Source organism: Pseudochaenichthys georgianus, chromosome 1 (assembly GCF_902827115.2).
Source record: "Pseudochaenichthys georgianus chromosome 1, fPseGeo1.2, whole genome shotgun sequence".
NCBI lineage: Eukaryota > Metazoa > Chordata > Actinopteri > Perciformes > Channichthyidae > Pseudochaenichthys > Pseudochaenichthys georgianus.
Window position 1 is genome coordinate 37,785,045 of NC_047503.1, and position 15,378 is coordinate 37,800,422.

The following is a 15,378-nucleotide window of genomic DNA, read 5'->3' on the forward strand; positions in this document are numbered from 1 at the left end:
ATTTTACAATTTTATTTCTGCTCAGCTTCAAACAGTAGATCTTGTGAAGGGGACCCAGTTTTAGGGTGTGGGAATTGCTGCAGGGCGAAGCTGACAGGATTTTCAGTCTCGAGGCACCTCCCGCTTTTTCATTACAGCAAAGCAAAGGAACAAATCCAGGTCAATTAAAATAAGGAACAAGAGGGCTGAGAGGGAAATCACATCCAAGCTCTGCCACAAGAGGGCACAAGGGGCTTAGATATGTCTTGAAAATGTATAAAACACAGCTAAGAGTGATAGTACAGCAGCCAGGGGACTGGGGACGGCCCAGATAACATGCACAGAACACCAGACGTCACCTCACATTCATCTGACAGTTATACAAGCTTTTCTTAAGGAGAATATTACATCATTGGTCATAATAAACAAAAAATATATATATTCCAAGTTGCAATTTGTATGCACAGTTAAAAGGAGCGCCCCTTTCCTTTTGGCACTTAATACAAGTCTCCTAGGTTTTACATTTAATATCCTTCTACCCTATAAAAGCTGCTTCTCCAATCCTACCAGCTCATTCTGCCAAAGGTGTGTGTGCGTGTGCATGTGTGTGTGTGTGTGTGTGTGTGTGTGTGTGTGCGTGTGTGAGAGAGAGGGGGGGGGGGACTGGAGAGCATCGCCTCTCCACTTTCCATGATGGTCGTTAAAAACTCTCAAAGTGACACGCCCACGTAAAAAGCATCAGTGGCTAACCTGGGCAGTGTCACATTGAATTTAATGGCCTCTTGTTCCTGTACGGGAAATCATATCTTGATGTGAAAGGTGCTCTCCCTCGTCTGCCTCATAATATGTTGTGACGCAAATGTTCACATACAGTCTCTCCTCTCTTTGTCTCTCTCTCTCTCTCACACACACACACACACGGACGGAGAAGAGAGACCTATCCCAGGTCCAAGACTGAAAGGCTGTAATTGTGTTTATGACAGTGCCCTTACTTCAATACATGGCCCTTGTCCAGTGTCCAAGTGTGTGCGTCCGTGCATGTGTGTGTTTCTGATAGATTAGGGTTGTTTAGTGTGTGTCCCTGTGTGTTAGGTAAATTGTGTGTGCGTGACTGTAGCCTCCTTATGACCTCCCTGATGGCCGGAGATGGGCTAAAGTCATAACTCTGCTGTCTGGCTTTACCCTTGAGCAATATCACAGGCACTCTGAGTGCAGCGAGTCAAAGCACTGAGCTCCATAACTTAGGACACACAAAGTGAAAATAACACACATACAAAGGCACACAGTCAGACAGCCACACAATAAAAGGCTAAGCTGTAAAATCAGTAAAGGGCACGGTGTGTGTAGGAAGCAGGACCCAAATGCAGATTATAGTGACAAAAATGACTCCTTTATTTCAAGGCTAAATTAATCACAAAGACAGAACAGAACACTCACCGAAGACCAAGTCATAACACAAGACGAACCGACAAAGACAGACAGAAAAACCAGAACTTAAATACACACAAGACTAATTATACAAACAAGACACAGGTGAGGAGGGAGGAGAAAACACAGGGACACCAGGTGAACACAATCGGGTAATCAGACACACCAGGGAAACTAATGACAGGGAACCACAGACAGATCTAAAGACAAAACACAACGCAGACAGAAACAGGCAAGAAGACCGGAGACAGGAGGTGAAGACCTTTCAAAATAAAACATGAAACAAAAGACAGAAAAAGACAAGACAAAATACAATAAAGACAGATCTTGACAGGTAATTCCTGTTTGTAACAACTTGGGTCTTATTTTCATAGTTGTGGGTTATAATAACATTACCAAAGCTGACATTGGGGCACACTGCAGTATCACTTCGACAACAAAACGAATAAGAGAGGTCAGGCTTTCAGAAAGGTTGTATTTATACACCTCTAACACTTTAACCTGAAATTAATTGCATCCAAAATGTCAGTAATAATTCCACACTGCAGAGGAACACTGTGAGCACTTTCGGCCAGGACAATAGGTCAAAGTGGAATCAAGTTGGTGTATAAATGGTAATGGATGTTTACAAGAGACAGTTTAGCTTAAACCTTTCTTTTTCTCTCAAAACATGTTTGGATAAGGTCAATATTGCCCCTCCCACTAGTTATGTTTGCCTTTACCAACTCCTGATTTGAACCTTTAAGAGCTTACCTGATGAAAATAGCTGTGGCTTAAAGCAACGCTGATAAGAAAAGAAGACATTTGCTGGTTACTTTTTTGTCTGACCCTCCTAAAAACAGACACAAGACAAGACGTCCGTAGGACTTCTCACCGTCCTAAGCTATCGCCTCAAAACCATGGGTGCTCGAGCTTTCAGCTGCTCGGCTCCCAGACTCTGGAACACCCTGCCACGACACATCCGACAGTCTGATTCCATAACAACATTCAAAACCCAACTCAAAACCCACCTGTTCAAACTGGCATTTTCTCTATAATCTGTACCCCGTGTCCTTTTGTGTCCTTTTGTGTCCTTTTGTGTCCTTTTGTAGTCAATTTCCTGTTGTTTGTCTTGTCTTACCCCGGCTGATACTTCACTAAATCCACTGTTTTAATTTGTAAGGTAAAATTGTAAATGTAAATTGTAAATCTGTAACCCTGTAAGGTGTCCTTGGGTGTTTTGAAAGGCGCCGCCCAAAATAAATGTATTATTATTATTATTATTAAGACTCAAAACACAACCACAGAACAAGACAACCCTGAATAACCCATTAAGAGAGAGTAAAACTAAAGACTAAGCAGCTGCAGCCTTTAAGCCTTTGCACTGCAGCATTGGAGGCAAAGGGTCATGTCTCGACTCCTGACTGCCGTGCAAACATTTCCACTTCCTCAACATTTCATCCAGTGACACACCAGCCGCCCCGTGGCCGTTAGTCTGAGAGGAAACAACGACAAAGGACTCTTACAATAACATTATTACCATTTTGGGTGCGTGCCAGCAACACTGCGGATTACCTTGCATGGCAGACAAATTGGCAATTGGAACGCCAGCGTAATGGAGGCTAATTGCTTGAGTGCAGGGTTAGTTTGTATTTCATGCAAATCTCATATGCATAGGAGTGGGACTTGGCTGACAATACAGAACAAGCTATAGCCTATCTGAAACAAAAAGGCGACTAAAAATGGCTCTTTGACACGGCCTGATTACTTCATATTCACTAATTATTGCTCACAAGTGATGATGATCTCATTCCTAAATATACTATTGGTGAGATAAGGTCCCGAGACGGCTATTCAATACGCTTCCACTACCTTGTACAAAGTGTTTTGTAATGGGACTATTTCATCCCCCAAATGGTAGATACGTTGTTCTAAAAAAGGGATAAACCAACACATTTAGACCAAACACAAAGAAGAACATAAAAGCAGAACTATTAAATGTGTACACAGGTTTTTAAAATTTGATTAGTTTGACCTGTGTAGATCATACATTGAATACAAGAGGTGTGTATTTGTCTTTCAGATTGAGAACGTTTTTTAATTGAATTTAAGGAAATGAGGACATTATATATTCCCTAATAAAGGGGACGTAGTAGAAATAAGATAGCGGGACTGTTTTTAAGTCAAAGTTTGTCAAAGCAAACTGCAAGGTGATTTTAAGTCTTTCAGACGCTGAATGATGAGACATTTGAGCGTTTTGTTTCAAAGCTGTGTTGAGCGTGTTTTTACAAAGTTGAGTCATAATCCTCTCCAAATAATTAAATATTCATGCTGTATTGCTCTTCAACACATGTCTAACATGATGAGACTAATCTTGTTTGCTAAGAACTGTGAGCATTTCTCACTCTTTAATCTGTTCTTGACTTCTCGTCCATATTTGCTAAATGCTTGAGGTCCAAAGTTAAAGGTCCCATATTTTACTGTTTTACATCAATATATTATAGCTCTCAGTTATATACAAAACATGTCTCTGAAGTGTTTGTCTGAAACACCAAACAGATCATTGCAGCATTACCCATAATCCCCTCTGTTTCAGCCCTGTTTCCAAAGTGGAGAGTGGAAAAGTGGCATTAGTCTGAATTGAGTTTCAAGTCTTCGAATGTGAAAGATAGCCTCTCACATACATTGAAATATATATTGTAAAGAAGTTTATAAAAGAAACCACTTAACCCAAACTGTGAAGCCTCACCTCTATGTTATAACAGGTTAAACAAAAGTTCATAGGACACACTAATAACACAGAACACACACATCGACACAACAACTGTTAGCCTGCTGAGATAAAGAGTGCTTTGTATTCACATCCTCCCAGCTTATTGTGGTGTACTGTAAGTGGGTCAGGTCAGGGCCAATAATACAATATGCTTATAATCTAGTAAGAGATTTCAGGCAAGTGTGTTTCCTAAATAGACCCTTCTGTTGTGTGACAGCTGGAAAGCCTTTTGGGGTCAAGGTTCAAAAACTCACGTGGACTGTGTTACTGTAGCATGCAACACTTTTTTCGGCTGTTGTCTGCGAGTGTAGCATCAGAGCCTCTCCAACACGTGAAATGCTCTGAGAGTGCAACAGTACTGCTCTCTGGCTTACTGAAGGGTACCTAGTTATGCTCCTCTAACCTCACCATCTGCATCACGCAGCCATTTGGAGCCAAGATAAATCACAGGAGCCCCTGTCCATGCTGGGAATAGCTTCTTCCCGATAAGAAAGTCAAGGGTTACATTTCTGGCCAAGGTTGAGTGTCCTCGGGGCTAAATAAAGAGCCTAGGGGTTGCCGAGCGGCAGAGGCTAGCACAGGCCCCTCACACTCAATTAGGATCAAAACAACCGTCAAACTTGAACTTGTATTTAGGTTACCGAGAGACAAGGAAGTGGAGCAGAGAACCTTCTGGATCCAAACGCCAGTGACGCAACAACTTCATATATTTTCAGAGGAATCACCGCATCTGATTAATGGATTAATAGCCAAACAAGGAGTGTTCCGTTTATAATCCACAGCAGCTGTTTCCAACATTAGTCAGCCATTGTAACGCCGTTTCTAAGGTGTTTGTTTATCCTGCAGTAACCTCACAGGACCTCTGACCCAGCCAGAGGAATGTGAGAGCAGAGACACAGTTTGGGAGGTCACTGCCATCATTTACATCCTAACCACATGACAGGCTGTCAGTGGAGGTTAACGCTGGTCAAGTTCACACGGGACAGTACGTCCACTGTTAGGAGAGAGGAGTCTGTACACGTGCAAAACCGGTATACAACTTTCATCTATGCAAACACAATGAAAGTGTAATGTCGGGATAGCAATAGGAACATAATCATATCACAATATGTTGGGTAGAACATTGAAGCTTTGACAAAATGTTAAAACAATGAGAATTATAATAAGTAATCATCAGTAATGTGGATTTATTGACTAAGCAAGCAAATGCGAATAATAAAACTGCTAGAACATCCTGGTTAAATGTAGAAAATGGCATCCTATCTAACATTTACAATACAAAGACAATGACGATATCTAGCCTCATATGATGATATTAATAAATATATATATATATTTCCCAAAAGCCAATCTTTGTTAAACGTCTTGTGCTTTGTTTGCAGACAGACAGTCCAGAGAAGAGTTGATTAAGCCCTAAGTTATGAGGATGTAATGTGCGTTGGTTTAGCGTTGCATTTAAGGTGTTTCTGATATGTTTTTTAACCTCTGTACATTCAACACATTATTCCTACTTTGCACACACATGATGACACGTTCATTTGTCGTGTCGTGATTCACCTTGATACTGCAATAAGAAGAAAAGAAATAAGCGAGGGAGAGAAAAATGACTCCCTATGTGTAGCGAACTCTCAACCCTGGCTAAACCTTTCATATGAAAAGATCGCCTCTGAATAGATTTGCATAGAAGAAGAAAGAAATGAGTCCTCGTCCAAATAGGAACATGGTACAGTCAAACATGGGGGGAAAATCACTGATTTTCAGGTTGTCCTTGTCATCCTTTGATCCCTTGTGAAAAGGCTAGACAGTCATGCTGCAGTGATCAGTCAGGGTCAAAGTCGTACTCCCCTCTCCCTCCCCCTTCCTTCCTCTCTCCTGCGACTCCACTGTAGTTTTGTACATCGGGCAGCTGGTGGTGCTATAAGACTTGAGTCTCCTCCTTTCTTTTCTCCCACATAACAAGACTGTCACCTATTCTATCCTCCTTTGTCCTCTCCTCTCCATCACTCACCACCATACGTCAACGCTGAACCACTGCAGCATCCTCGGCCAGACCCTGAGCCCGCCTGCTTTTATGGGGCGAGTGGCGATAGTGCCCTAAACAAACTATGCACGACAAGGGGAAAAGGCATCTTGAAAGAAGCTTTGTGAAATAAAAAGACGGTTGTTTCCACTGTCTCGTTTGAAAAAGGGTTGAGGCTAACATCAATACTCTGCCATCATGCAAAATGAGAAAGTGAATGCTTAATTTCCCTGTTTTTGTTTAAAAATGTCAGCCACTAGGTCATTTGCGTGAATAGTATTAATTGGGTTCCCTGTAAGGCCACACAGCCAGCGGCTCAGTTATGATTCCAGTGGGTAAATATTAGCCTGTTCTAACCCTCACTAGGTGCCATAATGATTCTTTGTGGGTCGCACTGTGTACAATGCGTTTCTGTGTACACATCACTCAGTGCCTATGTCAGCCTGTGTGTGTGTGTGTGTGTGTGTGTGTGTGTGTGTGTGTGTGTGTGTGTGTGTGTGTGTGTGTGTGTGTGTGTGTGTGTGTGTGTGTGTGTGTGTGTTGCAGCTCACCCCCCCCCCACAACATTCCCTCTCTACAGCTGCAGCTCGGCAGAGTTTGATCAATAACGCGTCCTTCATTCTCAAGTCGGGCCTGACCTTGGCTGCCTTTTGTCTCCTTCCAGGGGCCAGAGCGCGCATGTACAGGTTGGAAAACAAGGTTCTCAAAAAATCCACACTTGGAAGGAAAATAATTCCCCTCACTGCCTCTTCACTACAGCATTCTCATTAAGAGCCTAATGAATCATGTATTTATAGCGTCCTTATCTTAGTGTAATGAGGTGATGCCACTTTTGAACTCATTTGCTAAATTACCACAGGCCACACTGAAATGGAATAAACTTCCAATTCCTTGCATATGCCGCTGCGTTCGTTTTCACAGGGCACGTCGATGGAGACCGCAGAAGCCCAACCTGAACAAAGAGCATCTATGTGCAGTCACAGTGACAAAAGGTAAGCTGTGTGATGCGAGACATGTAAAAGCACTGAAACATCTGATCTGACAGATCTGTGTCCATGTGAGAGACATAGCCTGCAGTGGCACCTTTTATAGATGAGTCCTGCAGTCGTTCGTGTTATTGAGTAATGGATTTTTTTTTTCCTCATACTGATATTCTGAACAATCTGTGCTGTTTTTAGCTATTTTTATTATATGTACAGCACTTTGGCTCGACCAAAAATCGTTTATAAATGTGCTATATAAATAAAACTTGATTTGATTTAAATGGCCAGTAAGTGAAGAATTTAATTTCACATGTACGTACTGAAGTGTTCTCCAATGCTGCATTTAACAAAGGGAGTTGCTTTTGTATGCATAAGTACTCCATCATGCAGGCGTATGCTTTATGATTGTCTCAGCTGGACACCAGTGAAGTTCAGAAGCAGGTACATTAACGGAGTGAGTCAGAGCTGTAGGAACATTTCCAGTACCAACACTCATCTTCACTATGAAAAGAATTATAAAAAACAACAGCTTTCAGTAGAAATGCAGTCTTTTTAATATGTGAAACAATTGCTTTGTTTTATTTCCAATAATGAAAACACCTGTTCAAATTACAAATGTACTTAACATCCTGCTCTTGCTTTATAATTTAAGTACATTTGTACACAGGCTATTCAGTAATTGCTTTCTGTAGGCAATTTGAATCAAGATCAACTACAAAATTAGTACTGGCAAATTACACATGAGTTCTAATCCCTTTGAAGCCTTGTGGTAAAACATCGGTAGATTTGCTTCCTCCAGGGATGAACTTAGAGGGATTTAACCCAAACATCTGTATTCCCCTGCAACAATCCCACTGGCACTTGTGAAGAAGCCCGATATATTCAAGAATTAAATCCAAAGATATGAGCAACAAACTTTTTGAGAACAAGGCCTGTTGAAATGATACCGTTACCTCAAACCCAGCATTAACATTTTTACAAAGAACACTTGAGGAAAGAAAAAACATTGTTATCTTTGTGAAGTTCAAACCAAAATGCGAACAAAAAAATATTCACCAAATCAGATGTAAATCAAAACTGGGGATTTATTAACATATTCCGATTCGACCAAATCAAACAGGTATTCAGCCTTTACAGAACCAACAACATAGGACAGTTGTCCACCGACATATCAAACACTGGAAATAAAAAAACAAGGGTCTTCACTACACTTTCCTCTTCTGGGTGCTGATGTAAAGGACTGTGGAGAGAAAAAACATTGAACATTAAAAAAGGCTGTAGTTTTACTGTATAAACACAATGGCATCTGAAATGCATTATGTCTTGGTATGTGTTCATTTGATGCGATCAAGTCTGCTGCAATTGTACATTCATATGGAATTTATATGCATGTACTTTAAGGCTGACCCGTAATGCTTATAGCTCTTTACGGTATAGCTCACCCTTGACTTCCCATGGTACACCATAAATACATTCCCTGTAAGAACAGGCTCACTGATGTAGATCTCAGAGTGATCACATCTCTCTTCCGAGTTCAATTGTAGAAATGTTTTTTGCACTGGTCCTTCTGGGTGGACGAGTACAGCTGCAGACTGTACCGAGAAACCGGTTATGAGCCTGCTCTGTTTGGACTAAAATAGCCCCATCTTAAGCGGTTGGCTCGTTCTTCACACAGAACTCCACCGGGCAGCATGACTCATACTCAAGAGGGAATAACAGTAAATACAGCACATGGCTGGTGTAGGGGAAATCAGGACAGGAAGGAAGACATTGATTTTATAGTGAATACTAAAATAATGAAACATGCTGGGATTTTTTATTTATCGACAATTGAGAGAACTTCAGTCACAATAATAGCTCCTACAGCATCAGCAATATCCTAGTTCACTTTTTGGAACAATCAAAGGGGCCAGTAAATGAAACTTTTGTATTTGTTCTAAACGAATGAGGGGGGAATCTGAATACAGTGTCAGTGCTTTTCTGACGGTTGTCATACTTTTTGTTTTTGTTGAACAGTACCGATTTGTGTAGTCACTTAAAATGTGTTTTGGCACCATCTGACACAGATATCTCTGCCCACAACGCTCTAAGACTGAGCAAAAGACATCTCTAAAGGATTAAGATGATATGTAATTGTACACAGGGATACTTAAATGGAACAAAGCAATGTTTAATGTTATTAGTTTAGAAAAACGAACCTTTTCTAGTGTAAAAGGTTAAAAACTGACTACTTGTGGCCTGTTTTTGTTTATAGTACCATGAGGCTACTGGCTTGTATAAGACAACATTGTGCACACATGCTCACTTCTTCAAATTGGCGATAAAATAATAAATTGGAAAATCTTACCATTGTTTCCTCTTAGAAAAGCATCTCCATACTTGTTCTTGAGCTGCCCGTTGACATACTCCTCAGTCTGCTCGATGGCAATGTTCATGTAACCATCCAGGCAGGCCAGGACACCTGCAGGCAGATCACACACGTGTTTTGTTAAAGCATAAGAGAACTCTTAACACTTGTAATCACATACTGGAAACAAAGGGATATGTTGTACATGCCGGGTGAATTACCTCTGTAATCCACTCCAGAGTTCAGTTTGACCACCACAGGTCTCCCAATGATCTGCTTCAGAAAGTCACTCGGGGTCTGCTTTCTCAAACTCATCTTTGCTGTGATCTGAAAAAGTTGCAGAAACAAGTGACGTTGTTATGGTTTCCTTCAGCTAGCTACATTAGCATCGTGCCAGCTAACTCGTGCTTGATGGCGTTTATTTATTTAATTCAACAGCAGGAGAGATTGTCTTTCAGTGGGTTCTGAGCGTAACGCGTAGTCATGTTCCCACTTTGACCCAAACACTGATGTAGTCAATAATAATTAGCTTCACACTGTATGGACAAGTAGCGTTAGCTGCTAGCTAATGAGTGTAGCTAACCGGCTAACTGCCAACTCTGTCACGAAAATGCTTGCACTTAATGGTGTGAGAGGGTGCTTTTGCTTGTGAGTACATTGTATACGTTTACTGAATATAAAGCGGAGTGCACATGGAGATGTTTGCTTTTATAATTGTTATTATAAGCGAAATGTTTGGTAGTGTTTCACTTACCCGATGTACGTCTTCCAAACGATTGTATTTTGCATGGACCGTGAACTGACCAATCAGAGGCGTGTACTATACGGAGACCGAGCGAGGACAAAACTCTTAAGAACGCGGTGGTACATATTCTGAGTGAAGTGAAAACTACATGAGCAGAAATGTAGACAGACACTGGGTAATCTCTGCTTCGAGAGTTTGACATATTTATAATTATTTAACACACAGTTTTAGTAAACACATCAACAATTTGCAAACGTTGCATTTATGTGGATAAGCCTGTTACAGATTTTTTTTTTTTTAACATTTCTGATATCCCCAATAGTGTTATAATAAAATGACCTAACACAAACTAAAAGCTCAAATTCATCCATTTAACAATTGCTTTATTTGTATAAAATATAAATGTGTTATCTTGCAATTTACTTTTACATTCAAGTAGAAATATAAACATTAATATCTGAATATGACTACTTTGTTATAACATTTTATTGTGGAGAAATTATTAAAGGTAGCTTTAGATTTTGACCAGGCCTTATAAAAAGTCATTCCTGGAATGCTTCTAACCTAATTTATAACTATGTTCCCGCACTATGCTATATTTTTACAGCACAGTTTCCATGGACCACTGCAAACTGTCACAGTCTAGATGAGAACTGGCTGCTGCTGGACAGTGAGCCTTTAGCTGGAGTCCAGATGTACAGGTTCAGGTCTGATCCGCCTGCAAGGAAGGACAGACATTTCTGGATCATAGTGCAGACTGTAAGTACAGTAAAGTAGCAACAATTAGTCAATTAACTAATAAGTGACAGTTGGCAGTTGTTTTTATATTGTTTTTAAAGGCAGCATCCCAAATGAACTGCATATTCTTGACTGGTTGGTTGAAAATAAGCAATTTATACATCACCTTGGATTGGGGAAATATAACCTGCATTTGCACTCATTTCTGAAATGTTTAGGCTCAACATGGAATAAACATGTTTTGTTCTTCTCAGTCGGGGAGAAGGAATGAATCACATAGATGATATTTGTATAACATATAGTGAAACCAATGAAGTGCCTTTATTGCTATAATTGACAGGGCTAATTATTTTTAAATTGTTGTTCCTATCATCTTATTCCTTTGAGATAAATGATTGTAATATTTCAGTTTTACAATGTCATAGTTATACTGTGCATATGATACACAGTAAGTGAGTTTAGTGACCTCTTTGCACGTTCTGCTAGATATTTCTGCCATCTTTTCTGAAATTCTTGGTCTTACAATAGTCATGTGGACATCTGCTTTGAAATGTATACTGTAACATGATTAAGCTTTTATTTGTATAGCTTTACTATTGTTCTTACTTATTGTGACTTTAATTGAAATCAAGCACCCTTGAGGTTTCAGATCTTCCCATTATTATTTTACTCTGCTCTGGCCAGGCTGTGTTGTGAAGGACAAGAGAAAGTCCACCATCTGATAAAATCTCTGGTAGCTGGGTGCATGACCCAAACACTGCACAGCTTGGGAGGTACATGATAAATGGTGCAGGGGCAAAATAGGGATGAAATGTTGAGGTGAACGATACAAGAGGTTAGTAGGGATAGAGGATGTGCCGGTACGTGTTAACAGAGAGGTTGAGAGAAAGAGAGAAAGATGGAGAGAGGCAAAGAGAGAGAGAGCGATCGTGAGAGGTGGGATCATAAAGTACTTCTTGTGTGTCTAGACAGGTTGCTTGTTAGCAGGGCATGGCTAGCCCTGTGGAGGCTAGAGGTTAATTTGGTATCTGCTTCTGTGTTAAACTAAGGTCAGTACTACAAGTCCTTAAGTCATAAACAAGAGTGGATAAGAGCCATGTATACACCTAGGCAACGGTTAATGAATATTCAATGAAGATTTTTTTTCTCCCCTGTCCCCTGTTCCCTTCGTTGTTTCTCGCTTTGAAGGAACATTTTGGACAGAAAAAAATCCCAGTTTATCTCTGTTGCCTTCAATAAATGACCTCTGTGCACTAACATTTACCTTCCTTTGTTATCATAATAGATGGTCTGACTCGCCATAATATAAAGTGTTTTTGCTATTTAAAATGTTTACTCATTATGCAGCTGAATGCAGCAAATGTAACTACTTGATTGCTTAATACATTAAACCTATAATGTGATATTAAGGTAATCCTTTCCCCCCCCCCCCAGGGCATTACATTTATGGTTAAAATAAAATGTAACCTAGGACCGAGGCTGTGTCTCCAATGGGCTATGTTTTAATAGGCAGCTTGGTAACTGGAGCTAATGATAAAATACACATAAACTGAGCAATCCCAGAAAAATCATAGTATCCAGGTGCCCTGAGATGAGAGTGTTTAGCTTGTAACCTGCAAAAATACACAAATATTAATTACGCTGAAATGGAGGTTAATTGTAATGATTGACATCAGGGTTTACAATCACCATCAGCATGTCAATGATGGCCCCACATTCAGCAACCTATACATTATTTAAAATTGGATTGCGTAGCAGTACACCTTTTAAAATAACCATCCTGTTATAGCAGTGAAATGCATAAGCATTAGCAGGTTTTGTTTTTGCTTCTAGTTCTAACCCATCTGATGTCTAACAAAATATACTATTAATGAACAAAGAAATATATTTACAACAATTTCTTTGGATATTAATTTACTTCGTTATAGATTTGCTCTCCTTCAAGTGGTGAGAAAGAAAACTCTAAAATAATAATTATGTTGCTCCATATGTGTAGATAAGCAACTGTTTGCTGACAATTAACACAGTATCATTACGTAAAAAAAAAGGATTATTTTTTTTATGTCAATGTTGTGCTCACTGGTTGGTGCAGCTGCCCCCAAGTTGCTCAAAACAATTAATAAATGCAGGTGTATTGCCTGGGTAACAGCAATTTTAAATGTTCAAAATATTATTTATCAAAATGGTATTAAATGATTCCTGTTATAACCATTTGTATTCGTAGCAGAAGTAGTAGTTTTAAGAAAGTATAGTACAAGCAACCGCAATAATGGTATACCATTAGGGTTTATTGCCATCATTATTATAATGAGTAATTGTCCTACTGTACATTATATTTTATTGCTCGTACGTAATATAATTATTAGTATAATCAATCAGGTATCTAAAGTTCCTTTTTGTCAGGCTCCTCTGCTCACTCGCCCTATGAAGCTATAGTTTTTAATACTCAATGTCTGGACAAACGGTAAGTGACTTTTCTTCAAATGGATGCTCTGACCATCCATAAGAGTGGACAGAGCCAGAAAGCACAACAGCGGTGCTGTCAATTGAGAGACAAATCCCATATCCATCTTAAGCCCAAGGGGCGGGGTAGTGAAATAGAAAGATTATGGTGACGGGAGATGCTATTGTAAGTTGTAAATGGAGGCAGGGGTGGGAATAAGGAGGAGGGGAGTGCACATCCCTCTTGTGTCCTAAAGCAATATGCAGGATGGGGGTGGAGGTGGAGGCGGGGGGCGGCTATGCAGGATGTGGAGAAGGTCTCGACTGCATTGACCCTTCTGAAGCCAGGTTTGCTCTTCAGGTCAAGCTTGATATGGAGTAGATAATGGAAAAGCTTGGGGGAGTTTTCAAATAAAAAAAACAGATTGGTAAACAGAGTGTCCTCCTTCGTGCTTCTATGTAATCCCAAACTGTATGGAGCCAATAGCTTAGAAGTGATGGGAAACCTTTCTTCCATCAAAAATGGGGGCAGGAAACCCCCGCTGCATGGCTGCACGCTTGGATCTGTTGCTTTTGAGGCATCAATGGTTGTTTTAAAAACACACTTGTTCAAAGCTCTTGTAACTCCCTCCATGCCTGTGCATTGTCTGTGCAACTGTTCAGTGGCACACTGTCTCATTGATGGTCGGACCTTTACATCCATAAAGCTCATCCCCTTTAAGAGTTCTGCATCCCTTTGTTATACAGTGATTCAGATACCTGAAAACCTATGAGTTAGCGTTTTAGCACTTCTGGTCCCTCCATCACAATATAACTTGTTTTTTTGGATATGTTTATTGTTTAAATGCCTGAAATGAGGTCTATTGTTAACACCAGCTTGAACTATTAATGTCGAACAACACCCCACTTGTGAATCTCTGAAGCTTAAACCTGCAGGTCCACTGCAACTCATACTACTTTTAAATCCAGGGTGAAGACTTTTCTCTTTGCCGCTGCTTTTAATTGAAACTGAGCGGTTGTGTTTTGTTTTCGGTTAATGAACATTCTGTGTGAACTATTCATATCTTAAACTGCACTGTAACTTTTTATTCATATTTTTTTTTTTGTAATGACTGTTTTTAAATGCCTTTGTCTGAATGTCCTTCATTTTTGTAAAGCACCTTGAATTGCCTTGTGTTGAAAGGTGCTAAATAAACTTGCCTTGCCTTAAATTTGTCTTAAAAGCAGCGGTGCCAAACAAGTCGCTAAATGAGACTATAAACTATTCAAAGCGAAGACAAGGGCGCCTTTGATAACTGTTGTGTTGATGTAACGCTGTTATGTTGTTTGTTTTGATAATATAATCTTTACCTCCAGCCATTTCTGTTATGATTTCAAAATCATAAATTGCTTTTTATTTTCTGCAATTTCCCAAATCCAATGGAAAAACATTTATTTTTGCAATAACGAATCAAGAATCATAGGTATTGGTAAATTACCTACAGTGTGCAACGACTCTCGTTCCTCTTTGGGTTTAGTTCCTTATTATTTTTGTGCCAATGACACACCTCTCAGCTTCCACTAAATGATTCAGCTGTGATCACTGACAGTTAACAGTGGCTGGCTACCCGGGGGCCCCTTGCTGAGAGTAGGGGGTGGCACATGGCCAACAAGGTGGGATATAATCACTCCCTGTAATTTGGAGGAAATCCACTGAGCTGCTCACATTCGAAATGAAAGCCTTCCTCTTGTTTTGTCGCTCTGCACAGCAACCAAGCTCTGCTGCTTTCAAAAGCCTCAGATGAGAGGTTGAGAGAACCAATTCTGCCTGGTTGGTGTCCCACAGGGGTTTGTTCTGGGACCATCTCAAATCAGCTTCAGCCCTGGAGCCATGTTCTCTCCCAAAGGAGTGGCAGCACAGACAGTCAGGCTGCCGTCCTGTGGTATACGGCCGGGCGCAGCCAG

The 15,378-nt window shown here is 40.3% G+C and overlaps 1 protein-coding gene across 1 annotated transcript; it reads right to left on the bottom strand.

Annotated features, from left to right (window-relative positions):
- Positions 1 to 8,229: 8,229 nt before the first annotated feature.
- Positions 8,230 to 10,363, bottom strand: lsm6 (LSM6 homolog, U6 small nuclear RNA and mRNA degradation associated). The gene is made up of 4 exons (XM_034092830.2): positions 10,264 to 10,363; positions 9,731 to 9,836; positions 9,510 to 9,623; positions 8,230 to 8,402 (listed from the first exon to the last, which is right to left on the bottom strand). Exons 2-4 carry the CDS (start codon positions 9,822 to 9,824, stop codon positions 8,368 to 8,370), a joined length of 243 nt encoding a protein of 80 aa, XP_033948721.1. The 5' UTR covers positions 9,825 to 9,836; positions 10,264 to 10,363; the 3' UTR covers positions 8,230 to 8,367.
- Between the last annotated feature and the right edge of the window lie 5,015 nt (positions 10,364 to 15,378).